The sequence below is a fragment of the Squalius cephalus genome (assembly GCF_949319135.1).
Source record: "Squalius cephalus genome assembly, chromosome: 18".
Classification (NCBI taxonomy): domain Eukaryota; kingdom Metazoa; phylum Chordata; class Actinopteri; order Cypriniformes; family Leuciscidae; genus Squalius; species Squalius cephalus.
The window spans coordinates 15037168-15050246 of NC_137139.1; the positions used below are offsets into that span (position 1 = coordinate 15037168).

Consider the following 13079-nt stretch of genomic DNA (forward strand, 5'->3'; position numbering starts at 1 on the left):
TTGATACAGAAACAGAAAATTATTTTCACCATGCATAATAATAGTAGAAGTGGCACGATAGAAAGCCACATGATTGAAAAGAGTTCATAAGAGGTCTGTCCATTCAACAAAATCACATGGCAATTTATAACTATTTTATATTTTGGCAAATTGGTGGCTAATTTGTATGAATTTGTGCGATCTCATTCACACGTTTTCGTACAATCTGCTTATGCCCCAGAGACGGGTAAGCTTACTTATTACTTTTTTTCTAACAGGCGAACGAAAATCGCCACCTCCTAACAACATAGTTGTGTTTTCCCGTGAGATCTGGTCAGGAGATCTTATATGCTCTGCACAGGGTCATTTTTTATTTATTTTTTTACCATAAATGATATGGTAATTCATAGTTTTTGCTTGCATTTTTTTAAATAGTAGGCTATTTTATATTCATTCATTCTGGTCCCCGGACGATTCATTTCCCTCCTTCATTGGTCCCATGCATGTTTTAAATATTCATCAAAGTCTGATTGCTTTAGCAAAGTATTAGAACATCTCTTCCCAACAAGCATCATTCACATTTGGAGCACAGCATCCTGGAGAGTGTTGAGCAATGAGCATCAAACCTTTAGGGTTAATACATATTGAGTATCTCAGTTGGGGAGTATAAAAGAGTGTTACAGGCCTCTTTCCTCACTGAGGGGTGGTGAAGGGAAAGCAAGGGAACCGTGTGTGTGAATACAAGTGTGTTTATAAGTGTGTGTGTGTAGGGTGGGACAGGCAGTGGAAGAACAGAGACTGCCTGTTCCAGTGATGAAGTCAGCGTAGCGCCATTACATACTTCCTGCGCTAATCAAATATGTCTCCATGACAAACAAACTGCGCAATGACCAAAACAAAGCACATGCAGCATTCACAGCGAACCATTTGTATTCATAATAAGCACGTCAGATTATTCAACTATTAGAATTGCTCATCAAAAAACGAATATATTGAATATTGGAGCGGACGTTGTGCGCCCTTTCCATGTCTACGATGGTTACGGCCCAGCATCCTCAGGATATGACGGGCTAAACTGCCCATCCTCTATTGTGCGAGTTATTATTTGCACTTCCTCCTGAAAGCCTGCCACCGAGACTTCACACACTAATCACACCGCAGTCTATTAGCGGCGGACCGTTATCAAGAACTTACTCTACTGCACAATGTTGTCGTGTTACTATATATAATCCAAGAGAAAGCTAAGGGAAAGTCAAGGGACTTCAAGGCTGCTCGATTCAATTATACAGGCAATAGATAAACTACAATAACACACATACTTCCGATTACTCATCAGGAATTCCTGTGGCGTGACTTTTACGTGAACCTTCATGTCAGTAAACGTTCGCACACTATAATCTAATCGTTGGCGGTCGGTTTCCAGGCTGTTATGATTGATATGATGTGAAACTTGAAACTTCAGAAAGAACCAAGTAAAACACACTAATCAGTAACCACACTCGTTTTATGACTATACATAAATGGCTCAATAAGCTTGTAAAGAAATCCCCCTGATTATGGCTTATATCACATAGTAATTACTTGCAACTTTTTTTACTGCTCTAAAATCAACAGCAAGAATTATTAAAGTGTGCTGCTAAGTAACACGTCTATCTTACATATCTAGAACTCTTTTCCCTTTACAATGTAAACACTGCGATTCTTCAAGCAGAACGATTCATACACTTTACAGTTGGAGTGTGATATAATAAAGTTCGCACTACATCCGCTGTGTGTATTCAGGTGGATATATGTGTAAGCTGAGGAAGTCCATGCGAGGTCTGATATTAATTGACAGCTCATTGAAAGAGCATGTGAAAGAAAGAGAGAGAGATGCACACACTGCACAAAGTAATTATCATGTAGGTGGCAAATCATATCAGCTATTACTGAGCTATTAACATGCAACCAACCCATTGAAAATTAAAGCTTTTCCTACATTCTCAAAATTGTGGTCTTTGCTGTTTTAATGGCTGTTTTCAGAGCTTTATACAGTAGCAGAAGAACATCCTTCAGTGATGATCTCACACCAGATCCACCGACTCACAACATTGCATCCTCAGCAAAGACAACAGCATCTACAAAGTTAGTGTATAGTGCTAGTAAAAAAAACTTGATATTATCATGGCAATAAACCATGGTAATACGCTTTCAACTTTCAACAGGTGACTTGGTCTTATACGCTGTCATGAGAGAGAGAAAAAAATTAAAAATAAATGTAAAAATTTGTAAAATGTTATGTAAATTCCAGATACCGGTCAAAAGTTTGGAAAAATTAGCATTTTTTTATATATGTTTTTGAAAGAAGTCTCTAATGCTCTAATGCAAGACTGCATTTTTTTGATCAAAAATACAGAAAATTATTATTACAATATTATTACAATTTAATATAATGGTTTTCTATTTTAATATACTTTAAAATGTAATTTATTCCTGTGATCAAAGATGAATTAGAAATCATTCTAATATGATTTGATGCCTAGTTATTATCATTTTTTTAAAAAAAAGAACAGAATTTATTCAAAATAGAAATCTTTTCTAACAATATAAATCCTTACTATCACTTTTTATCAATTTAACACATCCTTGCTGAATAAAAGTATTAATTTATTTTAAAAAAGAAAGAAAAAAAATGACTTACCTCAAACATTTGAAGGGCAGTGCACATTGTTACAAAAGATTTCTATTTTATCTATATGCTGTTCTTTTTTTTATTAATCATCAAAGAATCCTGAAAAAAGTATCACAGGTTATATAAATAAAAAAACATTATTTCCCACATTGATAATAAATCAGAATATTAGAATAATTTCTGAAGGATCGTGTGACTCTGAACACTGGAGTGACGATGCTGAAAATTCAGCTTTGCATCACGGAAATAAATTATATTTTAAAGCATATTAAAATACAAAACGGCTATTTTAAATTGTAATAATATTTCACAATATTTCTATTTTTTTTTCCTGTATTTTTGATCAAATGAATGCAGCCTTGATGAGCTCAAGAGACTTTTTTCAAAAATATAAAAAAATAGTAGTGTGTCCAAACTTTTGACCTGTACTGTGTTTGTGTGTGTGTGTCTTTTTTTCTTTTTTACTGAAAGGAAAGTTTATTCAAAATATAACTTTAACAAATCGTGCAGGTTGATATACGCTCTATGAAGTGAGCTCACTGTTTTGAGACTCAGCCGTTGTCTCTAGTGAGGCGTTTAATGCATGATGACGCAGTTACTATTAGTTACCAGCTCGTGAAGTCATATGATGACTCTTTCTTTCTGCTCCAATTTTCAGCGCAGTTTCACCCCTGGCAAAGAGTGGGAAAAACCAAAGCTGAGAGTTTCCTCAGACTTTTCATCGACGACGAAACGCAATAAACATACAAACTCAAACGCTGGGCTCAAATTAGTCCTTGCCAGACTTAATTAGCAGAGTGATAAAACTTGAAAGAGTTTTATGAGGTTTTCATTTGTGGTTATGTTAGAGAGAGAGGGACTTCGCTCATGCTGGCTGCTGTGCATCTTGCCTGACATGCTTCATGCTGTTTAGCCATGACAGTGAACATGGAAAGAGAGCAGCAGCACCAACACCACCAGCAAAGACCTCTTATTCAAGTGTGTTTAATTACCAATATGGAATAAGAGTGTGTTGTTAAGCTCAGATCGAAACTATTGTATCTTTTTACAGATAAGCACACAAACTAGAGCACTTTTCTCACAAGCACTCACCTATAGGATGCTGTAATAGAGAAACTACGTATCAGATCGCTCCCATTCCAACATATTATTTGAATAACATGCATTCACTACTATTTAATAGAAATAAATGCCAAGTCATTTACACTAAATAGATCTAAACACATCTCATTTTAGTTGTTTTAATCTTTTTTTCTTGACATTCAAGACCTCTAGACATTCGTATAGCCATCTATACTGAATGAGAATCATTTACCTTACTCATGTTGTTGGAGAATATTCCAGCTAAAAAAGGTTTCCTTAAAGATTTCATGGGCTACATTCCCAATGATTCAATGGAGAAGCACTCGACTAACTGATGGAGTTGTTTTCTTTACTCTCAGTAAACTCGTAGTCTGGCGGTGTGGGAGGAGTTACAGCGGGAAAAGAACACTGTGGAATGTTGTTACTGGAAGCAAACTTTTCTGATTGGCTGCATCCTGTCGAATCGATTGTTGATTGGATGGAATGCAAATTAGACGCGCCTCTTTATGAATGCAGCGTGCTCTGCAATGCATCTTTCACTTATGACTTTTTCAGCATAATTATGCATTTAGACATTTATCACATTTTTGCTTCGAATATTCAAACATTTATTTATGACTTAATTCTATCACCAACTTAATATTATTATATTACATTTTATTAGGCTAGGATGTCCTTATAATAGTAAACTGCTGTATCAATCAATCAATCAATCAATCAATGGTGGTCGTCAGATATCAGTCTGAAAATCAGTGTGCTTCATATTCGTCCGCCAAAAAGTGTCACTTTGAAAGAACTATTGAAAGCACAATAGAGACATCAAGTGGTCACAAATAGAGTTACATCTGTAGTCGCATTCACAAGTGCTCTAGAGATGCAGCTTGTAAAGAGTAGTAGTATTAAAACGCCATTAAAATACTTAAAATGTCGACTTTGATGCATTTTTGAAAAGATGCAAGTTATAAACACCCAATAAAAATGTTATTTTCCACCCATACCGAACATCCCAGACTCAATGGTGAAACAGCCAAGTTTGTTAATCTTTTTTTGCACCAATTTAGAAACATTTTCAAACACTACATGATTATAATGAATGGCCTTCAATCTAAGTGATGAATGCAGTCCATCAGTTCACGAGCAGAATAAACACAAATGTGCTGCAATCGCACAAGTGAATGTGGCTTCCAGCACTGAAGCCCCAAACACTGTGTAAAATGTGTGTGAGTAATGCATTTAGGAAATAAGTTACGTATAAACATAAAATAGGCCTACGTAACGACTGACATAGGCCCATTAAACATCCAAACGTTTAAATAATCAATGTATTGTTGAATGTTTATGTGTATTCCTTAATCAATGTTCGTGAATAGTCTGAAATAGTAAAATGTGGGATAAAAAAAGTATCACCTTGCATCAAACACTGAACGTTCCCCTAACGTAACTTAGTATTTGGTTCCCGTTTGGTTATTTTTTGAGAACCAAATAATAATGTTCTAAGAACGTTCTTTTTAGGTTTTATTTTTTTGCAACCTAGCCTATATTACCTAACTAGTGAACATGCCCTAATAGTTATTTTTTTGGTTACCGGTACTATTTTGCAACCATACAATAACGTTCCCAGAACGTTGCATGTTATTTTAAGAATAGTGTGAAAAGCACATCATAAATTCTGTTTTTTCTATCTTCATTTACAAAAAAAAAAGTTAAAATTGAATTTTACCTAGTAATTTTGTTTTACTGTCTGACTGAATATTTGTTCTATTTCCGTTAAGAAAACTTTACTGGCTAACCAAAAACAAACCTTAAAAAAGAACGTTCTGGCAAGTTCTGCAAACCAAAAATTGGGTATTACTAAATGTATAAAATCTTAAAACAAGTAAAAACAGAGCAATTCACTGTGCAGGAATTGATTTAGGCCACTTTTTAAATATCTGGTTCAACCTCATTTACTGACATCTGTTATGACATCCTATTCAAACATTACACAGCTCATGATAACTTTTGTTAACTCTACAAAAGTAAATCCACTTCACCAGCTAATTACTCTTTGACCCGCCCTTCTGCTAATTTCATTGGTTACAGTGACAGGTAGGATTAGGGATAAGTGTTTGGTGTCTGGCGCAAAAGGTCTATGAGAACGATTATGCAAGCGATTATGTTTGGACTTTTTACCAGCCACAATACTGTATACTGCCATATCACAAAACATCAGAAGAGAAGATACAAGATGTTTGAAGTAAATCAATGTGCAATTATTCTAACAGAAAACCATGTAAAATGAGGGATGACAGGAACTAAAGTGATAGGAAAGGGCAAGGGGAAGAAATAGAAAAGTATCCGGTGGGGAGGGAAAATGATGCAATCCAATTAGAGAGAGTGAGAAAGGGTAAAGAGAGAGACACAGAGGCCATGGGAGTGTGTGCAGACAGGATGTGGAGGGCACATGTTTGAGGAGAGAGGGGCCCTGGAGCAGCCACAGACTGGGAACACTAGAGAAACATGTCCCGTCCCACTCGCCAAACCATGTGCATACGGATACTGTTTACAGAACCAGGAGAGAGAAGAAGAAAGAGATTTATGTGTCTAGAATTCACTTTTAATAATGATAAGAGCATTTCCTGTGTGCATGCTCTCACTTTCTCTCTCTCTGTTCTAGTCATATTTAAGGTTAGCAATTTAAACAAACCCGCCAAACACCAACTATTACATCAATTAGCATGTAATACATAATATATTATTAACAATATATTATTTATAAGCTTTTGTTTTACCCTTGTTACAAACACTCAAATCTATGCATTAAGGCAGTTGAAAAATAGTAAAAAAAATAAATGACGACTCAAAAAATAAGGACATTTAAGGTATTGTCCTTTGTTATTTCCCTACAAAATGTAAAAGCTGAAATCTTTCATGAAAAAAATCAACCCTGCTGGTTCATAAAAATGCATGTAGTTGAAGAAACATCCAATATTTACTCTGATTTTATATGTTGTGGAGGTGGAACCATGTTTCAATGGAGCCATGTTTCTGCCGCACAGAGGAGACTTGTGTTACCGCAACACCTACAATCACTCAAACTAACAAAACGGGAAGTCCTGGATATTTGGAAACACCTGTGGCTAAGTCAACGCGTAGACATGTTTATACTTTAGGCCCTTTTCAAATGAAAGCGCTTCGAATGTAGTGAAACGCATATTTGTCGTGTGGTGATGTAATGTTGTCCAACAGTTTTGGATGGAATGTTAAAGGGAGAACACAAACATTATTAAAATGAGAGAGAGAGAGAGAGAGAGAGAGAGAGAGAGAGAGAGAGAGAGAGATGAGAACATGCAGAAAGAGGAAACAGAGGGAGGGGTGAGTGCAGGAATGACTGGGTACGAAAGAGCCAAAGGCTGATTAAATACAGCTGTGGAGGGAGATGATGGAGATAGATAGAGAGAGAGAGAGAGAGAGAGAGAGAGAGAGAGAGAGAGAGAGAGAGAGAGAGAGAGAGAGAGAGAGAGAGAGACTGAGGCAGGATGGACTGAATTTCGGGGGGTAGAGGGAGTCAAAGAAGAGACATGCTGGAGACAAGATATAAAGACTTAAGAGTATGCAGACTCTAGAGAAACAGGCGCTGGGCAGGAATGGCTCCACTTTTGTTGACTTTTAGAAAACCTTTTTATTTTTTTTTTATTCTAACAAAAATGCTGTTAATTTTATGAAACCATTATAATTTCCACAGCCATGTCAATTCCATCACATCTCAAATAATGTTGTTTAATGGATTTCTATGGTGGAAATTACATTTTAAACATTTTTTTAAAATGCCGTTCTTGCTGTGAAATTAGCCTTTGCCATTTTATGTATCCTAAATACAGATGATCAAATAATGTATATGCATCAAATATGCATCATTTGACAAAATTGCAACTTGGTTGGAAATGATGCACAATTAAAAAATTCTGTTGACAAGTGATATTTAACTTGATTTTCGTCTGTTTTCTTCCAACATCATGTCTCATATTTAATCTGAAGCTCTTCACTGGCACTTTTGTCACGTTGGTAAACAAGTATATTAACTTTTGATAAAACTTTAAGAGTCAAAATGGTTAGTCATGGAAACGCCAACAGGAAATAATAATGTGGAATTTGTGAAACAAATTACATAAATGATTATACAAATGATTTTTGTGATTACTAAAAACTATCATTTTTAATGAATGGTTTAAATATTTGTCAAGGGTTAAAAAAAGGGGGTTGTGATGGAAATTACACCACAACAGAGGGAATAACTCCATTTCTGTGAAAAATTTTCAGAATACAAATATTACATTATTTTACTCTGTTTTTATTAGGTTTTAAAAAATTATATTATTATATATTATATTATAAAGAAGTCTGGGTTTGGGACAAGAGTAAAACAAAATCTATGTATTAAGTCATTTGAAAACAGTAAAAAATGGTACATATTTCAACAACAACAAAAAAGCTGTCATCTTTAATAAAAATCTGGGACATAAATGCCTATAGCAGAACTGATTTGTGGAGCACTGATTGTAATTTGTTTTTTATGAGTTTTATGAAACGCTGAATCATATCCCTCTTCTCATTCTCTGCCCATTTCCCAACTCGCTCCCATAACATTTACAGTACCCAGTAAACTCTGCAGACTGTCAGGGCGGTATTCCGAACGGTGAAGGGAAGCAAACAGAGGGATTTCGGAGATTTGTTTTTATGACCCCAGCACACTGGCGCTTTGATGAAGTGGCACTAAAAGGACAGGGATGGCTTTCCTTTTCCTTTCAAGTGTTTCCAGTTCACATTCCTCATTGCGCACACATGATTTTTCTCCTCTCACAACACACGCATCCTCATTCTGTCAGAGTAACACCCTGATGCCTGACCATCTACTTCTGAGAATATATAGATACACTGGAGGTGTGTGCCCCAATATTAGTTCTGTTTCATCGGAGTATGAAGGAATGTGATACAGTAGCAACATAGAAAGTAGAAAATTTGATTGATTTATGCTTCCAGAATTGCAATGTTTGTGTGCAAAACTCACCGGTTACAAGTATGTTGTGGCCAATGTGTTGCCAAATGGTTGGTAAGGTGTTCCAAGTGGTTGAATACATGTTGCTACGCGGTTACTAGGGTGTTCTGGCTATGGGTGGTTTCTATTGCCTAAATTTAAAGTCCAATTGCTCAGAAATGTAATTGCACATCTCTTTAACCAGCCACATCATTCATATGCATAGCACAAACTTTCAAGCGTGTTTGTGTTGATAATTTAAAATGTGCAAAAAAAACATGTTTATGACTCTGTATATGTTTAATACCAGCAGCATGCATGAGTGTGGGTTCCTTACGCTGAGGGGAAAAACAGAGCCTATTTATACATTGACCAGGCGTTTTCCTGTGTGGCGTTTATAGTGGATGCCTGTGGATTATGGCTGCAGTAAACTAGCGCTTGTTAAAGTTTCTGTCATTCCATGGATATTCTAGGAATATATCATAAGTCCCAATGAGCAAAGATAAACAAAGAGCATGGTTTGACAACAGCTGTTTTCAGATTGCAGAGAACACCGAAAACTCAAACGCGGTTTTCTAGACACTGGTTAGAACTAGCAATACACTAAAAATATTTGGTTAGTCTGCATCATCAATGTTTGTAGAATTGGCTCAAGTGAGCGCATCACAAATTTTGCAAAAAACAAAACAAAACCAGATCAAATAAAACAAACGAAATACAAAACAAAGCAAAATAGATAAAAACAACAACAACAAAAAAGATAAAAAAAACAATGTAAAACAAGATCAAAACAAAACAAAACCAGATAAAATAAGACAAACAAAATACAAAACAGCCAAAAAAGAAAAAAAACAAAAGATAGAAAACAATGCAAAATAAGAAAAAAAAACAAAAAAAAACAGATACAACATATATATAAAAAAAGCAAAATATGATAAATACAAAAAAACTAAAAACTAAAATAAAATAAATAAAAAACCAACGCAAAATAAGTTTAAAAAACAAAACGTGAAGAGAAACTGGCTTTACGTGCAAGTTCATATTCGCCAAACCCAAGTTCCCATGTCAAAGTGACCATCCAGAAGTATCGTTCTCCCTTACAGACAAAGAAGAATGACACAACAACACAATTCAAAAACACAGGGATGAGGCCTTGGTATTCGTGACACTAAGACAATAGCATCTCAGTGAGGGCAAGATTCTGACAAGCTAAAGCCCCTCTTTGTTAAATTACAAAAAACAGAAAGTAGCCAAGGGCAACGAATAATGCAATATGTAGTGCAAGGGCACAAATGATTGATTTGATGTGACAAGTAAGTAATACATGGGCGCAGCTTAAGGCACACACACACTACAAGATATTAGGGCCGATTTTGGGCCCAATTCTCCCCTTCCGACGATCCCAGGTAAAGTCCCGATTATCTTGATGGTTCTGCAGATTATCTTATCAGATTGTCCTATGGTGTGATGTGCGTTAAGAATGATTGAATCTGCTCGGAAGAATGTCGGAGCCGCCCCGATCTCGAATCGTTTAAAATGTCTTAGTTTCACGAATACCAAGGCCTCAACCCTGTGTTTTTGAGTTGTCATTCTTCTTTGTCTCTAAGGGAGAGCTAAACTTCTGGATGGTCACTTGGACATGGAACAGAACTTGGGTTTGGTGAATCAGATATCCTCGAGACAAACGCACATGCACACTGAACGAAACAATACACAAGCAGAAAGTGAGCTGACGGAAGAATAACACGACTTCATTCAAACCTTTTTCTTTTTTTTTCCCCAGTGAATTTTCTGTAAAAGGCCGTCCAAACACTGTTATCGCCATTTCTTCTTGCCCGTCGTCCGCCATATTAGTTTACAAAGTCACGTTTGATGGGAGAGATTTTGCAAGATTTCCCGTGTTCACAGACGGGACACTTGGTCACACCGCAGCACTCCACGTACTATAGTAACAAAACCGTTAAATCTATGCTTTTTTATCGTCAAGTTTGTGCTCTCTCACATTTTAAAAATCTTTTAGTGTGGGCCAGCCTTTAGTGGTTAAGTATCTGAAGGGTCATAGGTTCAGATCCTGCAAGGACTGATCTATGAAGCATCACCATGGGCTGTTCACACAAAAACCTTGGTTGCTCCACTGGGGCTTTAAAACATTAGATGAATGTCAGATTTGTTAGATAGATAGCATCATAAATGGGTTTTATGCTTGCATAACATAGTGTTTCATTATAGTCTCATTACCAGACCAAAATCCTTTTCTACGTGACATGATCATGCACTGATTTAGGAGTATTACTATTAAACTCTGCCACCACAGCAAAAGAAAAGGAACTGGGTTGGTATTAAAATGAAAAATGTCTATAAAAATAAACATTATGGTTACAGTAGTAGGAGGAAGCATTCAAAATACGCCACAGCCTTATGCAAGTTTGCTATTAAAATATCAACAGGACAGTGGATGGACTCTTTCGCAATCCAAGAGTGACATGGCTAAAATGTGTGTGTTTGGGCACAGATGCCGGATCTGTGGTGAAATATGAAAGAGTCATTGCTGAATAATTGCTGGGAGAGTCATCTAATGATTCCCAGGATCAACTACAACTTTCTGACATCATACAGAGGGCTCAAAGTTCCCACGCTGCAATGCACGTGAACGAGCCTCGGGGACCAGACCATTACAGACTTTCACTCTCAGGCATGTAAACACACAATCAAGCCCTCCTCAAGTTTTCCAGCCCTTCTTTGTCAGTGTCAACAATCAGGGAGACATTGTTACTCCAGAACACAAACGCTTATCCTTACACAAGGATCTGTACAGACCCATAATCCTAAGTATTCAACTTCAGCGTGTAACTCATCCCACACTACTTGTGCTACGGGTGTGAAAGATACTTCAAACCATGCTGCTTTTTGAGGAGAGGTGTGCTATTACTTTTGTAAGAGATCAGACTTATGATTTTTTACACTGTGTAGAATAAAATGGGTGAAAAACATCCCACAGACTTAAATCGAGAGAGAGATCCAAGTCAAATCTAGCACGAAAAATGTTAAAAACACTTTTTTTGTTGGAGTGGGCTATTTTGTCTTGGGGCCACCCAAAATACAAAGCATAAAACACACTTTTAGACACTCTATGTGTAGCAAGCATGTAAAGGGACAACATATACAGCATCTGATGCTGTCTTCTCTCATAACAACAACTTGCGTAACTTATAATTGAGTCTTAGGACATCAACAAACCCGACTCCTCACATGGGTTTCACCACAATCATTCGACATGGGAGCACTCAAGTAAACGCGTTCCCTGAACTCATCACTTTGAAACAGACTCTAGAAGTACCCACCTTGGTCAGCCTCATGTTGCCCCTGGACTTTGCTCTCTCCCTCCTTACAGACCCTCTCACGGGTACCGGATCTGGCTCGTCTCCACAGCTATCCGCACACAGGGCGCAACCCATATAGAGATCTGGACCCTGCTGGTCCGTCTCTCCTCTCTTCCCTCTCTCTGGATGAGGTTTCCCCGAGCACACAAGAGCAGCTGTTTTTGTCCGCTCACTCGAGGCCCTTCCCCTTTTCCTGGCTCTCATTCAAACACACACACACACATGTTCGCCAGTTCACACTCATCCGTCTCTCGTGAGCACACAAACTTAAACAAAGGTGAGAATATGCCTATTAAATCAAAAGTCTATTAGCACTCTGAAAGCAGCACGCGTACGGTCAGCCAAATGTACACAACTCGCCAAGCCAACATCTAGAGGACATCAGCCCCCACCCCCTACTATTCCCAGAAACACACACACCATTGTGCTCAAATGCTCTGTCTTTCAGACTGTAAACAGACGTATGTTGACTTTTCTTCCTTTATAGCTCATTTTTAGTGTTAGGAGAACATCAAATGATGCCTCAAATCATGCAGTTTGTTGAGGAGAGGTGTGCTAGTGCTCTTCTAAAGAATAAGATTTATGATTTTCGTCTGGTGGACGATAAAATGGGGAAACATAGATGTACATTCCCATAGACGTACATTAAAGGAGGGACTTGAGCCATATCTAGATACCGGAATAATAGAGAGATTTGGAACACCCTACTAATCACATAGCTACACATTAGTAACCACATAGAATCACTTAGCAATGCCCTAGCAACCACCCAGAACACACTAGCAATTGCCTAGCAATGCTATAGTAACCACCCAGGACAACCTATCAATCACCAGGCAATGCCACTGCACCCACCCAGAACACCAAAGCAATTACTTAGCAACACCCTATTAACACAGAATACCATAGAAATGCCCTAGCAACCACCCATAACACTTTAGTAATCACTTAG

General features: G+C 37.2%; 1 protein-coding gene across 5 annotated transcripts in view; it reads right to left on the reverse strand.

Annotated features, from left to right (window-relative positions):
* The window catches only part of tns2a (tensin 2a), a 52692-nt gene extending 40295 nt beyond the window's left edge, over positions 1-12397 (reverse strand). For 2 of the 5 annotated variants that reach the window (XM_079849663.1, XM_079849660.1), the window contains exon 1: positions 12089-12396. In XM_079849663.1, coding sequence (XP_079705789.1) covers positions 12089-12331 — 243 coding nt within the window. In that variant the 5' untranslated portion in view covers positions 12332-12396. Of the gene's footprint in view, positions 1-3965; positions 4110-12088 lie in introns of those variants that run through there. The other 3 variants (XM_079849661.1, XM_079849662.1, XM_079849664.1) reach the window with 3 other exon arrangements.
* Between the last annotated feature and the right edge of the window lie 682 nt (positions 12398-13079).